We start from the raw sequence: 22,319 nt of genomic DNA, 5'->3' as shown, positions 1-22,319 counted from the left end.
GGACTTTAACAGCAGTTTCACTGTTAACTAATACGGTGAACTTCATTTTATTCTAGCGGCAGAAAATACATATAAGGTGATCGCTATTAAAATTTTTCCATCATGTCGGCAATTACAATTGCATCACGTACACTGGAGGAAAATCCTCCAGAAGTGTCTCAGCCTTTTTTTGTCACATAACTTTTTTATTAGCTAGTAATATGGACACTTAGCCAATTAATGGAGGATGGCACCTTCTTCTCAAAATATCCACAATAATTCTTGAAGGAATGTGACTCAATTCTCAGCAAATGTCAAATGCTCCCTGGACAGAGAATGGAGCAATACACTAAAAGCACTTGCTTACATAAGTCCTTCAATCAAACTAACTTTCATGGTACAATAATAGATGCTTCGAGCAAAAGCTAGAAGAGCAACCAATATTGGACCTGGAATAAGAAAAATATTATGAGTACGCTTGTAATGAGAAAGGGGGACACAAAAAGATATTCAAGAAAATTAATTAAAACTAACTCTCTCTCCTTAAAGGTGTAAAAACTTAACATTTATTGAATTTATTATTCTCTGTATGAATTCCATTTGATACTAGGCAATCACTTGACTTCTCCAACAAATCACCTCTCAATGCTATCAACTAATCCAAACCATTCTAATCTCACAGAGTCTTAACATATCAAATACAGCCCAAGCAATGACTCTTATTAAGTTTCTAATGTTAAAAAATCTAAAAATGATTAAAACCTTTTGATAAAACAAGTCCTTGAGGTATTCCTTTTAAAATTGAAATAAAAACTAAGGTCTCAGGAAATTGTGTACAGTTCACTAGTTTTTTTATTTCAACCAATTTTCCATAAAGTAAAATCTAAAATTGATGACTCTTTAATGTATTCACTACTTAAAACGTACTCTTGGAGGAAAATTTTAACACAAAATAAATACACCGAACCGAAAAGGACAAATTCGTTGACAAATGGAAGACTGGGGAAAGCATGACGATATGTTGAGAAGGACATTGATGGTAGGCATACATTGCAGTAAGCTCTGGATTCTAGCGCTTAATTCCTAAACTAGAAAATTTGCAAAACTGTATTAATTTTTTCATGCTCACTGGTGCATTATAATGAATGGCTAAAAGGGAGGACTATTGAAATTGATACATACCATCATAAGACTGCACCATTCCATTTAGTAATGCAATATTTTGAGCATCTAGCTACGAGCACATAAGCATGACATTTGGGTAATGACATCTATGCATGTATATCAAAGTCAAAATATATTTGTTCTAATACACATCCCTTTCCATTACCTAGTATGAGCTTCTTCACTATTACCAAATATGACTTGATCATTCTTTGATACCCTTGAAAAAATATTGTAAGGATCCCCCCCTCTCTCAATCACTCCTACTCCCTTGAAAATAAGGAAGCATATTTAAAATATTGCCTATGTGATATTAGCAGTGCTAAGATAACAGTGTACAAATAATTTGTCAAAATATGAATAAACGTTTTTATGCTGATATACAAAACATGATTGAATAAAAAAACTGCCAAGTGTAATGAAAAATTTAGCTGTCAAGAGTTTTTGTATTACACTAGTTTATGCATTTTTTCATTGTCAATCTGTTAAATACAAAAATTCCCTAATGCCTTTTGAAAAGATTCAGTCGTTGAAAATGGTAACTTTTGCATGATCACTTTCGCATGTAAGCTATTTTTAAACGTCTGCGTGAACTACCAACATCACACAACCTACACGGCACCACTTTCTTTATTTTTTGATGTGCATCTACTTTTCTAACTTTGATCCAAATGCAATTTGTTGGCTAATTCATCCGACCAATGAGTGCCACCAAATCTTTTAAGCCATCTCAACCGTGGGAACTTTAACAAGCAATAGTACTTTTAAAAATCCACTCAGCTAATCAGTATAAAATGGGGGTAGGTCATACCATCTAAATGCCACTCTAAACAAATAAGACAGTGATCTTAGAACATGTTTAATGGTAGTATGTTAAGAAAGTTGTTTCTTTAGGATGAACAAATTAAGTCATTAGATCATTAGTGATATTTTATATGATTGCAACATTGTTACTGATTTTTACATACCGCACCAAAGTTCATGGCACTTCCGCACTAGGTTTGCTTTGCAAGGGAGAGAGAGTAGAAAGACTAAGTCCCTATATTGGGTGAACGGGCTGTTCATATGCTGATGCTTCCCTGGAAAGGGTCCCGGCTTGGCCAATTTGAAATTGTTGCTAAACTCCATTCAGGCCAGGAAAGCTGGTAGATGGGAGGATATGGCAGAAGCGAGAGCCTCAGATGCAAGATTTAAATAATGAGCTCGTGGTCCAACAAGATTCTCTCTGATCGGTGGCATGTGGCTCCTTCAATAAGCCCTTAAAAATCCAAGAAATGGCACTAGTGGCATCAGAAAGTTTGCTGTTAGTAAGCCTAATCTCTCACTTAGGTTGCTATTATAGTTTCAGCTATATCCATCTCGTGGTTTTATTGTTTTATTTTCATAATTGATTAAAGTACACTCTTTATTTAGAAAAATGGAAAAAAAAAGTTCCGTGCGATGATCAAACAAACAAGTCCCTGGCTTTACTTGGTAGAATTCCTTCATGATGAGGGTAGAGAGAAAAAACTTTCCTATTCCACATAAGATATCTATTTCACACAACCATGGTTTCAATTCAAAGCATCATCACCAGGTAACATCCCGTCAAATATTTTTCCCTTACATAGGATGGCAGAGAGAGGGGCAGAAGAAGTGGAGGTGGGTGGAGTACTGCAAGGGGGGAGTACTGAGGGTACTTATTCAGCCACCTCATATTAGTGGGGGGGAGGGGCAGTTGTTTCTCCACAATGGCCTGTGCCTTGTTTAGGGATGGTCACTGGTCCTCTCTTTGAAACCTTTGGTTGGGGTGGGGAAAGGCTACGTGAGGAAAGTATTAGGGCATACTTCAGAAAATGCCATTGACATATCAGTACAAAAGTAAAAACTTTTTCACAGCGGAATGTTTTTAAGGGAATGAATGCCTTTCCTCATTGTCCATATAAATTTTTGCTACGATGGAGAGAGAATAAGGGGGAGTCAGGGGGGAGGCAAAGCCCTTCTAATTTCCTAATTGCCAATGAAAGCACATTTTGCCAATTATTCACAAAATTCAGCTATCATAATAGCTGGTGCTTTTCCCTCTGTGAGGGATATCTCTGCTAGGTTCAGGGCATCTAAGGACATGTACTCCATTTTGGTGGTTGCACTTCATCAGACAACAGGCTTGAGAACTTAAACGAGTACTTGAAACCATATTAAGGACGAAAACATGCATCATGTCTATGTAGAGTATTTAATTTATGATAAAATTGGTGGGCCAGAATGGAGATGCTAGATACAACGACAGATCAGATTGGAATATTTCGTGTATTGATAGTATTAAAAAAAATCAGGAAGTTTTGGGATTCATTTGCACAAGTTTGAATGTGTCGCTCAGTCATGATAAAAAAACCATAAACAAAGAAATCAACCCTAAGGTCGCTTTGGTAGGTGGTGGCAGAGTACTTGCAGATGGCAGAGTTCACCCAGTACTAAGCCCGATGCTGTGTGAAATTCAAACATCAGGGTAGGGGGGCCAGTTCCTTTCCCTGCGCCGGTTATGGTTTCCAAGAAAGATCTGGTACCCGAAAAATTACACAACTTGGGTGGAGCTGAGGGTGCCCAGAGAGGCTTGCCCCGGAATTGAACCTGGGCCCTCCGGTCAGTAGTCCAACCCTCTACCCCTGGACTACCGCCACCCATTCAATCATAATTTCACTTCATATTTGGTCATAGATTTCTTGACCTGAGAGAAATCTAGGAGAACATAGAAAAACAAATTATTTTGGGTTATCTGATTTTTCAGCATAATATCCTTTTAGCTTTACTCTTTTCCCAGCATTTCTCTAACTTTTCAAGCCTTACAAAAAGTAGGATACTGGAAGGTCCTCAAAGAAGCATCTGTATTGCAATGACCTCCTTCATCAACGTGAATCGGTCGTTCGTGCCAAGCCATTTTTTCAGGTTTAGATATAAAGAAATTTGCTAGTGGCAAAATCTGGTGGATGTTATATAACTTGAACTTTAAATCTGCAATTTGGCCATCACAACTGTGCAGGTGTGCAACCGTGCATTGACTACATGGAAGAGCTTTTTCTCTTTGCAAAACGAGGGCATTCTTTCTTGATTTCTTTGCTCAACTGGTGCAATAATGATGCATAATACTCACCATTTATCAATTGCCCTTTTCGCAAGTAATCACTGTAGATGATTCCACCTGCATGCCAAAATAAATGGTGATCATCACCCTGTAGGCCGATTTCAGTCTTTGCCTTCTTTGGAGCCAGATTGCCTTGGGAAACCCATATATTTGACTGTCCTTTGTCTCCAGAATGTAATAGTGTATCCCATGTTTCGTCAACAGTATGTATCGACATAGACACTCCTCAGGATGGTGACAGGAAAGTAACAATCCATACCTCCGATTCGACCACACAATTGACTTTATTCCCCACTCAGAGCTGACGCAGCCCTCATTTTGCCCAGATTTGTTCACACCCAGTTTCTCACGCAAGATTAAAAACACAATCTTGTGATATCCCTGTGGTGTCAACCACTTCATGAGCTTTTATCCATCGATCACTCCAAACCATATTGTGGACTTAGTCATTTATTTTGGAGGAAATCACTTCCACTGGACATGCTGAACGATGTACATCATTTATGGATGTACATCCACCTGCTTTGATCTCTTTTGGTGTTAAGCCTTTTAAACAGAAGTTTATTCACTCACCGCATGAAACTCATTTTTTCCATTTTTCTAAATAAACAAAGGTTTGTTTCTTCAATCGACTATGAAAATGAAACAGCGGGATGGATATAACTGAAACTTAAACAGCAGTCAAGCGGGAGATTAGGTAAATCTTTTCTGACATTAAGGGCACCATCTTTTGGATTTTCTAAGGAATTATTGAACAGGCCACGTGCATAGCACATGTTCAAATCCAAGGAAGTCAATAACATCATTTCGATAAGCAGAACAGCATCTTTATTCCTCAGCTTAATAAAAAACTTATTAAAAATTCATTCCAAGATAAACTCCAATCAGCTGATGATGTGGACCAAATATCTGCCAAACGTTCAATTTTATGACACAATGAGATTTGCATATAAACAGCAACATGGTGTAATATTTAATTTTTAAATGTTTCAGGGGATCTTTCATTCACTGCAGATAATCTTCTACAAGAATGTTATGAGTGAAAACTAGCAAAGTATAGTCTCCAGAACTAATGTCTTCATTAATTTCACTTCTTATCTCAAGAACCAGGGCAACTGAGGCCAAAGAAGCTAACTGACCAATTACATCATCCCATACCATTGGAAACTCAATGTATCCCTTTTATATGTATCAATTAGAAGCAAAAATGGAAATAGGGTGGATAACACACTGCAGGCCTTATGGTTGCAATATGACATTCAATATTGTGCAATACTGTGATTGGGAAATATTATTAATATTTAGGCTGCAGTGCCCTCATTCAGAATTACAGAATGCTATTGGGTTGCAATTAATCTGGAAAACAGCAACTCGTCACTGTACCAATATATCAATAGGCTGTCATCTCATTCAGAATACTAACCATTTTGAAGGCAATTTCATCATTCCGTCAAAGCTAAGTTCAATACACTATTTAACTGTCAAAATGTTTCAAAGACAGTATTTCTAAGGTATTCACAATAATAGCTATTAAGGTTAAAAGGAAAAATATAACTATTCCTCCATTTTGTATTGACTAATAAATTAACACGTCATAACCAAGGTAATCAAAATTGGGGGAATCTAATTTAGACTAAACTAGTAAAACAAAAAATCACAAACATACCAACATATGCAACATATAAACCGCCATTTTCAGCAGCCATTTTGTAGGTACCCACCTAAAATAAAGAATGTCAATTAATTTTAAAAATGATTTATAGGTGCCACCAATCACAATTTATTCTTTACTCACTGTCACTCCAATTCCAACTGTCAGAAATATCAGTCCACATATGAGGAAGAGAATCCCACGACCTCGGGAGAAGTCTGGTCCAACCGATGACCTGTATCAATTAAATGAGTTATAAATAATTTGCAAAAATGCAGCAACCTGAGCGAATTGGATTTTGTATTTTAATGTCCAGGCAAGGCTACTTACACTTTCCTACAATGTGGGCATCGAGCAAGTGCATTGCTCAAGGTATTGAACTGAAAAATAAAATATTTAAAAGTCAATTGTGATGTCTTTTGATTGTAGTTAAATCCAATTTGTAAGAATTGTTTGAAAAAGGTGGAGAGATGCAAGACACAATGAATCAAGTAAGATGAGAAAGTTATACGCTGATGGTAATAATTAAATATGCTGAGAGCGGGGTTGACTGTAGCATTGTCATCACTACTAAAATTTACAATGGAACACTAACAATATTTTCTAAAGTTAAACTCACATTAATTAAATTAAAACCTGATCTATTCATTTCATGAATGCAAATAGATCAAATAAATGAGATACTATCAATGATAAAGAGGCTAATTTTCATTCTTGATTGAAGTTATTTAAGGACAACTGAGGTAATTTCCCAGGACATTTTGCAATATTTCCTTGGAACAAATATTCAATTAGTGTTTTGTCAACTTTACATAGCACGTTATTAAAGTTGAGGCTTCCTGTTACCCATATAAAGTCACTTTAAGTCATCAGCAATAAAGCAATCACAAAATTAAGGGTGCAAAATACTCTGAGGGGTAACGTCAAGTTCCCAGTAACTACGATTTTTGCTTAATTTCACCCCAAATAGCAAGGGTTTACCATATAATATTTTGTTAAGTCCCTCTACCCTGATGCTAAAAATATCCACACAAGAAAGCCTATCCTTCTATCAGACAATTCCAATTCCTGAAGCTACTGATCCTAGGCAATGAATTGAGAATTGAATTTTTTAGATTCAGGCCCAGCCACGAACGAGCACATATATATCCATCCATCAACCGCACCTAGTACTCAGCCTCGGAAGTCACTCAAGTGGCTTCCGAGCACACACAAATCTTCAAAATGAGGAAATGCAAACAGGGTGTGTCAAAGCCCAAACCTGAAAGTGTCCTATATCCATGCCAGTCTTGATGAAAACATTGAGAAATATTCCAAAGAAACTGCGGGAGATGCGGAAACAGTAACTTTTAACGGAGTCATCCGCTAATGTGCATTTAAATCCAACAATTTCAGATTGTAAAAATCATTCGCCTTGACCGGGATTCAAACCCAGCTCCCTCAGTGTCCGGTGGAGTGCTTTAGCCAGTTAAGCTATCGAGGCATCCTCTCAAACTGAAATTTTGAAGACGCCTCGAAGGCTTAACTGGCTATGGCACTCGGATGTACATCGAGGTATCCGGGTTCAAATCCAGGTCAAGGTGAATGATTTTTACAGGGGCTTACTCCCATTTTGGTGGGTGACAGTCAGGTAGCAGGTATATTCTTTTATTCCAATGTTTTTATTCTCCAGGCATAAAAAATAAGCCCTTTAAAAAGCAAACAGTATTGACAATGACCAGGGTAAAAATAACTTTCTACTTATCATTTCCAACCAATAGTCTTATTCACACAACCCAGATTTCTGCACTCAAAAAGGTGGCCTTGGTACTTTAGAATTTGGGTAGTGTTCTGGTCTATTGAGCAGAAATGAATAGCACAACATTATTTTCACCACTCAGTAACAAACCTGGAATTGACACCACCATTCAATTGCTCCCTCCTGAGACACATTGTTAAAGAGAGTGTATCCAGAGCGCACTGGCACATACTCTGCCTTTTCTCATTCTCCAAAGGCAAAGAGTCACTCAGAGCCATCTCCTCCCAAAACAGAGATCTCAGGAACTACAGAATCCCTTGCATCTAGAACCAAGTCTCCAATTGCAATGGGGCACTCCAACCATATGCTCCAAGTACTAACTGGTTACAATGTTGAGGTTAATTATCATTTTAGTCAATGCAGCAGCTACTCTGGCGCATGCTAATTCACCAAATCTTGGTGACTGACAGTCCCTCATTCATGTAAACAGTTCATACATATGATTTCTTGAACAAGTGTCACAATGTAACTGTGGTTTTTTAATGGTGCTATAGCAGTTCCACCAATGTTACTTACGTAAGTCTACACGTCAAAGCTACATCTGGCTATGAATTCAATATTTTTATATCAACTTTTACCTCTAGTGATATCAGTTTAGTTCCCATGACTTAATTTATTTCAGGTTAGATGAATACAAATGATCTTTTGACAGCAACAATTAGTACACTTTGCATCTCCAGAGGTGGCAATGCCAAGTTTAAAGCCAACTTTTAAGAACAATTGAAGGCAATCACCAAATCTGGGCTAATACCATCCAACAAAAAGATGAAATGTAATAAGCTACAATATCAAAGCAATGAAACACAGGTTTCTTCCAAGGTAGGTCTTGACTTAGGTCATGACCCTGCAAATCTTCCACTTAGATTACCTTCATGATTCCTCAGTTAATCCTCTAAACCCCATCTAATAATGAACATTCCTGAAATAAGCCTTAACTCCCAGTTCCCTTCAGCCTCCACTAGTTTCTCCTTCTGGCAGAGGCCCACATTCTCCAGTGTCCACAACCGTACCCAATGAATCAGAATGACCACCTTCAAGCAGTGAGATGCCATTCATTATAGCTACAAGCTACATCTTCCCAACTTATTATTTCAGTTGCTTAAGACAGAAAATTCAACCCACAAACCCCCAATTAGTATAAGAGGGAGGACCTAAAAATAACAGGAATGTTGTCATAGATTCTTTAGTTCTCAATATATTTACATTAAATTTTGTTCACCTTCAAAGTATTCCCCATTGACCACAATGCACTAATTCAAATGATGCTTCCATTGTTCGAAACATTTCTGAAATTCATTTACAGGGATGTCCTTTAGGTCGTCTAGCGATTTTTGTTTTACCTCCTCCACAGGGTGAAAACGCTTTCCTTTCATGTCCATTTTCAGTCTGAGGAACAAAAAGAAGTCACAGGGAGCTACAACTAGCGAGTAGGGGGGGGGGGGGGTGGACAATCAATGTCATGCCGTTTTTTGTTAAAAACTGTATCACGGAGAGGGCGCTATGAGCTGGCGTGTTGTCATGATGGAAGAACCAGTCGCCTGTTTGCCAAAGATCTGCTCTTTTCTTCCGGATACTCTCCCTCAATCTCTTCAAAACCTCCAGATAAAACTTCTGGTAGACAGTTTGACCAAGGGGAACGAACTTCCGAATGCACAATACCTTTGCAATAGAAGAAACAAATGAGCATTGTCTTGACTTTTGATTTCACTTGGCGAGCTTTTTTTGGAAGAGGATAGCCAGCACAAAAGTACACAATAGACACGTCAAGAGACAAGATTAGAAACATTGAGAGAAATATTAACCTGCTGAATATAAAGCTTTTGAAGCAAGCCAAGGGTACTTAACTGAGAGAAAGAAGAACATGGATTCCGGGGGGCAACTTATCAGTGATTCTAGAATGCACATCAAAATGAACGGCAGGGAAATTTACCATGCGCCAAATGCTGATTTTTCTAGAGCATCAGCCTAAGTCTTAGTTTCCATTGGAGCAAATTTCCCAGAGTTTTTCAGGTAGGAAGACAATGAATGCCTTGTAGCTATTACAAAAGTATATGCACACAACTATTTTTGAAGAAAAAATGCACCCTTTCACGCAAAGTTTTGGGCATCCAAATCACAAAACTGTTCTATTATTGGATCGGTTCCGTACACACCTAGTAAATTTGAAATGAAGGAGAATTTAATTCTTATTCTTGCCAGCCAATTGCACCAGCAAGCTGGAGCTGCTAGGTTTAGAGAGAGTTCATGGTAAGTTACCGACAGAAGTTTGTCAGAAAAGCATTGTCTCTCACCGTCAGTGGGAGAGATCCAAAGACTATTTTAAAGTTAGGGTTGGTGGTACACGTTTTATAATAAAGATCTTGCTAGGTAAAATTTAAAAAAATATGAGAAATGTTGTTTTGCTTCCATTTTCTGCAAATAAAGCTTCCCCTTAATTTATGCTGGCTCACTTTGTCCGCAGCCACAGGGAAAACAAAAAATACTGATTCACCACATACACTTAAGGAGTGCACAACCACAGGAATCAGGGATGATGATGATTTTATTTATCACAGGAAAATTATCATTGTTACAGAATCGAGTACCAAGAAACTAACCTGAAATGCAAGGCCCTCCATGGCCAGAAATAGGTGTCGACCTCACTCTTATGTGAAATCACCGTGCACCACCTGACATTGTGATGATGTAAATAGGGAAGAGACCAGGCTCCACACATTATCACACCCACCAATCGGGCACATACCATCCCTTTTAAACTTTGAAGAGCTAACTTGGCCAACTTGGAAAGCATATCGAGTCTCCTTTTTTCTAGCCACTCCTGGAATTCCTGATATTCACAACATACTTTGAGTAAATAATTAGTTGTTCAGTTCTATCTTGTACAAGAAGTTCATTTGAAAAGTCTGTGCAAAAATGAAATATGCTTTTTAGTATAAACTGTCTTTTTTGACAGTCTCCTTCCAGGTTTATACATCTTTTCCAATACAGCTCCACTCCAATCCCTTCCAAATACTGAGATTTTCCCAACTCCTCAGACTTATGTACCCGAAGCCATACCTCATCTCTTCAAAGAATATTGAGAACCTTTGAATCAAATCTCCACCTCTTTGTATTTTATTGCTATTGCTCTTGCTGATATTCATATGCATACTTATGTCTGCTTCTGTTCGATTTACATGAACTACTACAAATTAATAATATTTCCACTGGTAGATAATTTTATCAATATAATTAAAATTATACTGAAAAATAGGCCAACGTTTCAGCAATCACATCTCCTTTTATTAAAACCTCCTTCCCGCCAGTCATTAATTCAGTTTGGGGAACAGGTTGTAATTTGAGAGAGAGGCAAGTCTGAAGAAGAGGGGGAATGTGTTGGAATCATACCTCCACCAGTGCTGAGGCCACAACTGTGGAGGAATGCACTGTCACGATGGCCACGGCCTTTTTGTGGGCCCATTGGGGACTTTCATTCTGTTGCTAATCGGTCTAATAAAGGTGCATAGTCAGTACCTTCAATAGCCTTGACCCATTTCCAAATAGTCAATGAAATATAACCTTTACTTTTAAATAAATACAGTCTCTGAAGGAACAATCCTTGCGTTCTTTGACGCACAATCTCCATGGGCAACCCTTTGATTGGACTGCTCCTTGGTTTCAGGAATGCAGTTGTGCATCCGTTTCAACCACAGTGACAAAACAATGCTCCAAGATTTCAATGAAACAGCTGCCGACTGGGCTTGGAACATACGACACAACTGCGACCATTCGAGGCACCCGTGCTGCAAAATCACCATAGGCGTCGATGCCCCCAAAAATCCCAATACTACTTCTGCTCGAGGCACTCATCTTGTGGGTGGCTCTCTAATAGTCCAAACGTTGAAGCAAAATACTATGCACCCATCCACTCCAGATGCCTCCGTCATCTCACACTCCTCCTTCACTCTCCCATCATCCATCACCACAGGATGGGTGGCCACCATGGATTTTAGGAATGATTTCTGGATCTGTGATCTCGACAGAGTATCCAGAATGTTGAGCACCACTTGTCCTTTCACTTACATGACCACTCTGAAATTTTCAAAGTCACATAAACCATACTGATCGAAAGTGCAAGTACACCATAACGTTTATCAAGTTTCTCTTTAGTCTTCAGAGGCAATTTTCCTTTGATCAATTGTTTCATCAATACAAAGAAATTCTATATCATCCTTTTTTTTAAATCACTCCATTGTTTGATTCACACAAATGCTTAACTCAAAGAGTAATAAACCAATCTGGTTGACTCTTGGTATGTGTTCATGTGCTCCTTCCAGGGACACTAGTAGCCGAACATATTTTCAATAAGCCCCTCGTGATGCCATCTCTGACATAACGTGGGCTTTTCAAACTAACACTGTGTACACAAAGAGAATGAAGTGAGGGGAGAAAGGCAATAATCTGCTCTCAGTATGTCTTAAGGACTTGCGCTGAAGCAGGGCGGCCAGCCAGCAGGCATGGTTGCAGACCCAGTATTCAAGGATAACATTTGTTTTTCAATGTATCATTTTACTATTTTTACCACATCGTATCCCTGATATAATCAACAGACAATGCTTAATTCACATGAGCAAATATTTAAGCATTTTCTAATGTAGCACTGACATTCATGGCTTAACAATTAATGATTAATTAGTTTTAAGTGATGGCTCTTATAATAATAAAAATCCTTCTCATGGCAGAGAGATTGTAATTTTTGATTTCTCCATTGGAAATCAAGAATTTCTCTAGAGTACCTACATGATGAATGTTAACCATGCGACAGCAAAATTTATTACTTTTTTCTAGACAAGATTCAGGCAGTAAAATTAAGTGAACAAGTGATAACACAAGAGCATATCAGCAGAGACAAGGGTGCTAATGAAAAGAAGCATTCTCATTATTGTATATCCCTCAACCATGGTACTATCCCCTGAAATAGTATGCACTTAACAATCGTGGTACGTAACCACCTAACGATATAGATGATAATCACTACTTGCTTGTAGTCCAGTGGTAACTAGGCAGGAATTTGTTCTGTACTACGATACTGTCAACCCCAAATAAATGCACAACTGCACCGTCAATGCACACATGTGATGTGCTATTCCTTGACTTGCTGCAAAGTGGATAGTATTTAGGAAAACAAGGGTGAATGGCCACCCTCGCATGGGTTGAATTGTCAATGTAAATACAAGATGTCGATAATGAAAAAATCACGTTGTAATGTCATACACGTTTTACAATATACAGGATTAACATTTTGATGCCTATGCATTGGAACCAGTAGCACCATTAATGACTACTAACTCCTTTCCAATTCTTTCGAATGGAGTTTCTCTGAATGGAGCCAAAATCCACCAAATTCATGAACGTGAGATCAAAAGACCAACTGATTACCAAAATAAAAAATGTGATACATCATCAAAACTAGTTGTAATAAAATATCACAAAGTCAAAAACTTCAAACTCATAGAAGTAGTAGTATTTAGGGGAGGCGCTGACAGCATAGGTCATTTGCACCATTAGGGATGGATGGGAAAGGACCAAGGGAGGAGAGAAACCCAGCATCGGCATTAGCCTACTGTAATAACGAAAGGTGCTAAGGGGCCTGCAGTTTAATGCCCCATCCAACAGACAGCATACTTACTCTAAGTGCTGTCCACCACAAAGCACCTCGAGTACGGATCGGGATACCACTGAAAAATATTTGTTGTCTCCAGGATTTGAACCCAGGCCCTCTCGGTGCGGTTTGCCACCACACCATCCCGATCCCCCATCAAACTCATTTTTCGTCATACCATCCATTATCAATCTAACCCAACCAATGAAACATTTTCTTATCAAAGTATTGACCATTCATGCAGAGGTAACGGATGGGTGTGGAAAATGCATATTATTATTATTAAAAATACACATGTGCCGATAGACAGTGTCAGGTGGCACACAGGTCCCAAGTAATCACAAAAGATAATAAATGAAATCAGTCAGTAAAACATAAGTACACATAGAGGGAACTTCCAAACACAAATCTCTTAGACAAAACATGAGAATCCCCATCTCATTTACATCAATCAATCAGCAAGAAAAAAAAAATTAAGCTGTCACATATAATTTCACACCACACATCAATCAAATTATTACATAAATTGCTTACATCTTTTCTTAAAAGTATACACTCTGTTAGGAAAGGGCTCGAATATTTTTGCAGATAGGGTGTTCCAATCAACAATTTTTTATTTGGAAAAGAAATTTTTTTTATTTTTTCTCTGTGCCTGGCATTTTACCTTAAATTTGTGGTCACTTCTCCCGATAAAATTTGGGTTCCCCACCTCTTTCCTAAGATCTGCCTAAGCTTTCTCCCGCTTCAGAATGCGGAACATTCCACAAAGTCCGCTTACTTTCCTTCTAGTTTGTAGAGGTTCCCAGCCCAGCATTTCTAGCATGTCAGACACACTCTCCATCCTCCTATGCTTCCCCAGTACATATCGGGCCGACTTTCTTTGCACCTTTTCCAGTTTTTTAATTTGTCCTTCTTCACGAGGGTCCCATACAAGAGATGCGTACTCTAAAATTGGTCTTACTAGGGTCTGATACGCCTTCTCCTTAGTTGCTCCAATGCTCCCTTTGAGGCTTCTCATCACCCAATGTAGAGTTTTCAAAGCTTTCTTAAAAATGTACTCCACATTTAGCCCCCACCCTAAATCCTTAGTTAAATATACATCTAAGCATTTGCAAGTATCACTTCTAGGAATGACATTTTCTGAGAATTTATATTCCCTATTGTTTCCATTTACCTTGTTGCTATGAGTGATGGATTTGCATTTGCTAACATTAATATCCATCCCATTATTTGTCACCCAATCCGCCATTTTATTAATGTCCCTTTGAAGAATGTCGCGGTCTCCGTCATTTTCGACTTTCCTGTAGATAATACAGTCGTCTGCAAAAAGTCTTATCTGGGAATTAATATTTACTGGGAGATCATTTATATAAATTAAAAACAAGAGCAGGCCAAGTACGCTTCCTTGTGGCACTCCTGATGTTACCCTTGTTTTTTCAGAATACACTTCTAATTTGACCCTTTGTGTTCGACCTTCCATGTTTTGACCCAAGAGATTATTACTCTTCTATCTGTGTGTAGTGGCAATTGGCCCATCTTAAGCATTAAGTGATTGTGGTCAACTTTGTCAAAGGCTTTTGACAGGTCGACTATTATAGCATCCATTTCTATTCCCGCATCCATAGAGTCAAACATTTCTTGGCAGAACCGTAATAGCTGAGTTTTGCAAGAGTGTCCTTTTCTGAAACCATGTTGGTAACTGTACAACCAATTCTCTATCTCCCACGAATTCCAGAGATAATCTGCAATTATTTTTTCTGATAGCTTGCATAGAACTGGCATCAAGCTTACTGGTATATAATTATCCATTAGTGACTTATCTCCTCCTTTGAAAATTGATGTTACATATGCCTCCTTCGAAGCATTTGGCAGGGGATTATTGTTTAAGGTGACATTGAATAAATGATTTATATAATTTGAAACTACACTGCCACCCAATTTAAGCAAGTCAATTGAAATACCATTTGGCCCTTTCAATTTATTTGCCCTCATTTTCATAATTTTTTTAAAAACTTCTGCGCTCGTCGTTTTAATACTTTTGGTATTTCATATTTTTTCGCCTCCTTGTTGACTCAAGAGATTTATCTACAGCATCCTTTTTATTTACCATGACCTTAAATACACTTGCATACCAATTATTAAATGCATAAGCCTTTTCCTTATCATCAACGATTAGTGTTCCATCCTCATTTTTTAAAGTATTTATGTTTTCCCTGTTGTCTTTCCTCCTCCAGAGGTACTCGTAAAATTTATTTCCATTATCCATCCCGATTATTTTCTGTAGAGAACTTTCTTCGGCTATTTTCTTTTCTCCATTTAATTCACGAACTAATTTTTTGTTAATTATGAGCCATTCCAAGCTCTTGTTCTGTTTTTTGTGAATGATTCTCAGTTTTTTCTTCAAAGATCTTATTTTGCTGTTGTAGAACTCTGGGTCAGTATTTTCTTTAAGAATTTTTTTTTGGGACAAATTTATTTAATCCCTCTTCCATTATCCCCTTAAATGTTTTTCAGATTTCTCCTACATTCTGCCCACCACTTACCGATTCCAAATACTTTTCCCTTAAAAAGGTCTGGAACCCTTCTCCATCACCACGTTTATATTGCCACACTGTCTTTTTGTTTACTAGCCCCTTATACTGAGCCCTCTCCCAGTTTAGATACATACGTACAGCTGAATGGTCACTTATTCCCAGAAGGGCCTCGACTTCCCCTACCCACTTTTTCGGTCGCACAAGTATGACGTCGAGGATGTTTCCCCCACACGTAGGTTTTTCCACCAACTGTACAAAACCCTCCTCGTTTATAAGACAACTAACGATTTCTAGGGCCTTACCAACCCCCACCCTGACCTCGTCTGCCGACCATTGAATACCTGGAAGGTTCAAGTCCCCCGCTATGAGGGTATGATCCTCAGGGTTAGCTGGGCATATGTCTGCTAATACCTCGACTGTGTACATCCCTTTGTTGGGGCTTCTGTGCAGAGCAACTATTTTTAAAGTTTTACCTCCATTCCTACCTTTAACATGAACACACATCATCTCACAATCATTTCTTACCCATTCCAATATACTTATTAAGTTTTTATCTACACATCTGAATATACCCCCTCCACGACCATCCCTATCCCTTCTGTAAACGGCCTAATTTTAAGGAAAAATCTCATTTGACATAATGTGATCACTTAGCCATGACTCCGTGCCTATCACAATATCTGGATTATATGCATCAACTAACGTCTTGAAATGACATACTTTATTTAGAATACTTCGGCAGTTTACCTGCAAAACTATTAAGCCCTTACCTTCCTTTGCTTCGGCATTGCGAGGTCCACCTCTTGTACCCATTACAGGTTTCCCCGCTCACCGAGCTTTAGTGTGACATTTTTAAACAGATTAGACATAACCAAGGCTCCCTTCCTGTTTAAATGCACTCCATCGCGCCCCAGTACCTGTCACCAACCCAAAAATTCGGGTCCACAAATGTCAGACTTTGTTGCATGCAAACCCACTCTATTCCTTTGTTTATGGCGTCAATTCTCTTCCAATTGTACGTCCCTAGTATGAAGAATTCCAATAATGACAATTTGAGCACTTTGGAACTTTTTTTTGGCCAAGGTCGCTAAATCCCAAATAAAACCGATTAGATGGTCTTCTGACTTAGCACTTTTTACGTCATTTGTCCCTACCAGAATTATGACAATACTTTCATCACCTTCACTAGCCATATTAGCTATTTTATTGTCCAATTGTTCCACTCTTATCCCCGGAAAACACTGAACGGCTTCACTGATACTTTCGCCACAATCTCTGACGAAACTTATTATGGAATCACCAAATATTTTCACTTTGGGTGACCCTGGATCACCAAGAGACGTCCCCTCCCTTGACACTAAGACCTCCCTCTTCGGTCTCACATTTATCCTATCCTTCCTTCCATCTCCTCGCTTCTTTGGCTGCTCTCTCCGTAGGATACTTTCCCGTATTCCTCCAGCCCGATCGGTATCCGTGTCATGAGCTTGTTTCACTTCTGGTCGGCCTTAAATCTTCCGGTTTCCTCTTATCACACCTTCGGACAAAGTGGAGATCATCTTTGACTTGCTGTTTCACCCGCCGCCTCATCTCTGTTAATGATGCTTTCAGTTCCTCATTTTCAGCGGTAAAACTGAAAATTGTCTTACGAGCGATGTTTAAATCCGCTTGCAGCTTTTCAATTACCTCCTCCTTTTCTTCTAAACCTCTTCGATTCTTCTGACTTTCACACTTACTGCACTGCCAATTATCACTCACGCAATCCTCCAGTTTACTCTTAGAGCAATTAAAGTGGTAACAAGAGCAACGCCCACTACCCTGGACTCCATTTCTCAATTTTCTGCGGCAAATAATACACTTTACATCCACTGCTATGCCCTTTCCCACTTCGCCCAAGGGAGTGTGCCTTCTAGCGGTCGCTAATCCTCTCGAGCGGTTGCTAATGCACTGCTTGAAAACAAGTCCGTCTCCCTTGAGGATCCATGAGTGAGTTTTTGATACCTATATCTCACACACACATAATAAACAAGTATAAATTGAGGTGTTGCTTGTTGATTCTTCCATCCTGCTACAAGATTTGCAAATGTAAGCAATCGAATATTTACAAAAGCATACATAACCACCTCCTTTGCTAGTCCCTTCATGGCATTGTGCGGAGGGAACCCAACGCATGGGTGAGAGGCAGAGGGGCAAGCGAGAGAGAGAGAGAGAGACAGGAATTACCACTCACTGCGCTACAATGCTGTGTCAATTTTAAAATTCCTGATAAAATATTTTCCAGTAAAACTGACAACAGTTGAGGGACAAAAGGTGCTAATGGATTGGGGGTAATAATATAGGAACACTAAAAAAAAACACCTTAGGTGGTTGGTTGTCAGTGGCAAAATATTTCTTCACCCGGAATCAAAGTCATAAAAATGGCAAGGTGAAACTTACCAGAAAAGTGTCATGGCAATGAGCACACGTAACTCGGCACATTCCAGGCACTGGAGGAACTGGTGGAGTCACTGGACTCGGTGCAAGGTTGATGATTCTTTTGCAATTGTTTCTAGGGCAAGCAATTCTCTGAGATGAGCTCTTACAGATGAGCAAGCAATTGCAAGGGCATCGGACATATTTCTTGCCTAATGGTGCATTCCTTATTGGCTAGAAGAGATGTTGAATGCATTCAAATGAAAAGTTACAGTCAATCAAATGAGCTATCAAATGTACTTAAATCTCATACATCTATAATCAAGCATTGGCAATATCCCTACAACCAATAAGGAAAAAAAGATATTATAAACAAATGACCTAGTATCATAACTATAAGATGGAATATTAATTAACAATTACAAAGAAAGTGCTGCAATGGCACAGGAATTGTTATGTCTAACAGGGCATGTAGTTGAGCAAGTCATTTTCTCATTGCATTACTTTACCAATTTAAAAAACTAATTTATGAGAAAAATAGGCACAAAATCTGAGCTTCAAAATGATTTAACTTTAGTTTAATTTGGTTGGCATAAAAATTAATGATAAAAATATTATTTAAATAATATTTTGATGTCTTTAAACCTCCAGCAATTTACGATGGCACTGCTCCAATTACTTACTCCAAGGGGATTTCCACTTAATAATCGCACTGGATTTGTTTATTAGTATATCATTACACCACATTAACACCCAGATATTAAGCAGTAACTCATGGATAAATGTAGAGCCAAAGGCTTATACGTTATCAAACATATACCACTGGGATATGGGGTTATTATTCCTATGCCTAAAACATAGCAAAGAACTTGATGCACTGGTTTCCCGACAAATATAATAAAATTTACAAATTTAAAAATGTACAAGGTTTTTTGAAGATTATTTTTGAAAAATCTAGAAAGTTAGAAGTGAGGTGGGGCAAAATGTAAAAAGTAGATGACAATTTAAAATTAATGCACATAAAAAATAAACAAGACAATTATTTCAATATCTAGGAGACAAAAATTAGAAGTCTAACAATCTTTCCAGTCAAGTTTTCTCATTGGAGCTGATGCAACTCCTTAGTTGCCAAAGATTTTCTCGATACAATACCAGTACATTTAAGTTCTATATCTAAGTGCTTATCAACTACGTCACAACCCAGCATTATACTAGCATAGGTTTAATATTTAAAGGAAATTTTTCCTTAATCCAAATCTCTTGCTTAGAGAAAACCCTAATGCAGCAGGACAATGGCCTGCGGAATCTTATGGCGAATAACATGGCCAGGCATGTTTCATAAATAAATATATCTATATACACACACATATGGGTCGCGGTAGTCCAGCGGGTAGAGAATTGGACTACTGACCGCAGGGGCCCGGGTTCGACTCCCAGGCAAGGCATTCTGGGCACCTGCAGCTCCACCCAAGCTTAATGATTTTTCGGGTTTCAGATCTTCCTAGGAAACCATAACTGGCACAGGGAAAGGAACTGGCCCCCCTACCCTGATGTGTGTGAATTTCACACGCCGTATAGGGCTTAATACTGGGTGAACTCTACCATCACCTACCAAACCGACCTTTGGGTTGACTACTGTGTTTATGGTTTTTTATACACATATATATATTTATAAAGCTTTCTAACTAAACTCATAACTAAATAACTCCTAACTGAATATGTATTAGTAACTCAAAACTGTTGGCATAATATGACCCGATTAATCTAATAAGTGATTCATATCATAGAAATATCAGAGAAACGACAATTTCAGTCACCAAAATGATGAAAGTCACTAGTTTAAAAAAGACATTTTAAGTACAGCCTGCCAGATTTCCAAAATTAGCTTATACCAATGGTGGCCTAAATTATTACATAAGCAATGAAGCACACGAAAACGTTAAGTGGAGTCTACAAATGGATACTTGAGGTAGGGTAACAAGAGCATTGGCTTCTTCCCTTTCTCAATATCACTTAATTACACCCTTTTCCCAAAATACAAAAGCATATAATTTATGGTCTAAAACATCAATTTTGAGTGAATTTACAGCTATATTCCCTCTCACTTGACGCATTTTGATATCTTTTGAAATTTTTGTACGTCATGATGCAGCGCGAGACCTGCCGCAATGTTTGAGGCTGACTAGTTTCCAATTACAACTGTTTAAATAGTGTACAGGCCACTAATACAATTTTACAAACACCAGTGTCATGTATTAATACATAGTTAAGCATTTATTTGAAACTTCAATTCGACAAAAACGTTAACCTCTGATAGGAAAGAAATTACATTTCCCGGCAACTAATGTAACTTGCAAAAAACGTGACTTTTTGAGTTTTATGCAAGGTCAATGTCGCAAGACAAGATACGGCAGATGCAATAAGTTAGCTTTAACGACACAATCAATAAATTTGGTAACTAGCCATCTGAACAAAGCCTACTTACACTAGCATCTTGGAATTAAAATAAATATGGAACACGGAGTGACCAAGAAATTAACTTACAGTAGCTTCATTACAATGGCCACATTTTACGACATGTTGATCACGTTTTCCAGATATGTCGATCATTTCTTGGCATACACGACAGGTGACCATAGGCACCCCCCCAGGGGTTGCAGATCTATAAGGTGGAGGTAATTCATCTGGACCAACTGGAGAGACTGTTGTGGGCGAATCTGAAAAATAACAAAATTACAGCTAACTTATAAAATGAAGTAGGAAACCATCGGATATGAATATTTTCCACGCTTCTTATCGACACCTAAGCAAACAAAGATAACCTAATGGTGCTACGATCACAAACACTTGACTCTGACATGATTCATTCTCAGCAGATTTTACTTTACACCGAATTATCCATAGAATCCCAAAAATTGCACTACATTTTACAGAAATATATTCAAAATCATGCCTGAAAGAAATAGTACATGCCAAATAGCATAAATGTCAGCTGACGAAGGTGAAGTCAAAGGGTAGTGTTACGAAACAACTTTGGTAAGAGTCTTCATCGAATTGTCAAATTTAATCAACACATTAAAATATGCAAAGAGGATTATTTATTTCACCTTGTACTTGATCCGATCGCCTTCCATCGTAATTTCCTGGGACGTCATTTTTCAGCAAGGGTTGCTTCTCTTCGTTCGGCATATTTGATGACAGAAGTCCACTTGACAAATGAAATGTCTGTCACGTGAACCTCTCATATAGGTGGCTCCACAGATGGCACTTCGGTTATAAATAGTCTCTTGACTTGAAGGCGGGGTTTTTGAACCTCTCAAGGTAATGTTGACCGAGGAATTCACTTCATATTCATTTCAACCGCAACTACTTCTCACGAAAGAATACGTGAAATGAACTGCAAGTAAACTCCCAGAATATGCTATTTGAAATTCAAAATATCCCAGAAAAGGTATTGGTGAAAATATTAAAAAATTTGCCTTTATTAAAGAAACATTTACTACTTTGAACTGATGATGCATTCGTGGAATAATAAAATGTTAAGATTAAATGCTCGGGATTACTATTTAATGCTAAATATTCATTGCATCAGAATGGTACAATGATGCAAGCTATCCTTGGTAAAACTAGTTATCAAATAACTAACTGCCGTTTATTAAAATTAAAATAAATGTTGTTAGTATTTGCACGCCAGAGCCGTGGAAAAAACAGCAATTTTAGTCTTGTAGAAACGTAGTTGTGGGGTGACGCAAAGGTCACTAACTTGAAAGTTTGGATGGACGCCTAAAGGTCGCTTGAAAACAATTTTCATTGAAAACTTCAACAACCCCAATAATTCGCTCTCCATTCATCTCTCCTACTTTTTTCTATTTCCCCAACATTCCTCTCTCTCTCTCTCTCTCTCCTCCTTCACCATGCATTCATTCATTCAATTTTAAAACGGTTTCCGCTATTTCACTGATTAAAAATGTATTGAAATACTTTTGGAATATTCTTCAAAATATTTCCAGTTTTGTGAGTAA

General features: G+C 38.1%; 1 protein-coding gene across 1 annotated transcript; it reads right to left on the bottom strand.

Annotated features, from left to right (window-relative positions):
- Positions 1 to 28: 28 nt before the first annotated feature.
- On the bottom strand, positions 29 to 21,519 carry LOC139699827 (type 1 phosphatidylinositol 4,5-bisphosphate 4-phosphatase). Its single transcript, XM_071598259.1, has 7 exons — positions 21,405 to 21,519; positions 20,842 to 21,014; positions 18,322 to 18,531; positions 6,246 to 6,295; positions 6,060 to 6,150; positions 5,931 to 5,985; positions 29 to 428 (listed from the first exon to the last, which is right to left on the bottom strand). Exons 1-7 carry the CDS (start codon positions 21,484 to 21,486, stop codon positions 343 to 345), a joined length of 747 nt encoding a protein of 248 aa, XP_071454360.1. The 5' UTR covers positions 21,487 to 21,519; the 3' UTR covers positions 29 to 342.
- Between the last annotated feature and the right edge of the window lie 800 nt (positions 21,520 to 22,319).

The sequence above is a fragment of the Hetaerina americana genome, unplaced genomic scaffold (genome assembly GCF_022747635.1).
Source record: "Hetaerina americana unplaced genomic scaffold, ioHetAmer1.1.p SCAF_92, whole genome shotgun sequence".
In the NCBI taxonomy this organism is placed as follows: Eukaryota; Metazoa; Arthropoda; class Insecta; order Odonata; family Calopterygidae; genus Hetaerina; species Hetaerina americana.
This window is presented reverse-complemented; position numbering and strand designations above follow the sequence as displayed.

Bases quoted from the DNA above. Each gene is read 5' to 3' on its own strand.
- LOC139699827 (XM_071598259.1), bottom strand. From the start codon at position 21,486: ATGCCGAACGAAGAGAAGCAACCCTTGCTGAAAAATGACGTCCCAGGA. The intron at 21,015-21,404 runs GTGAAATAAATA...GTTATTTTTCAG, and splicing joins GCGATCGGATCAAGTACAAG to ATTCGCCCACAACAGTCTCT. The intron at 5,986-6,059 runs GTGAGTAAAGAA...TCTTTATTTTAG, and splicing joins CAGTTGGAATTGGAGTGACA to GTGGGTACCTACAAAATGGC.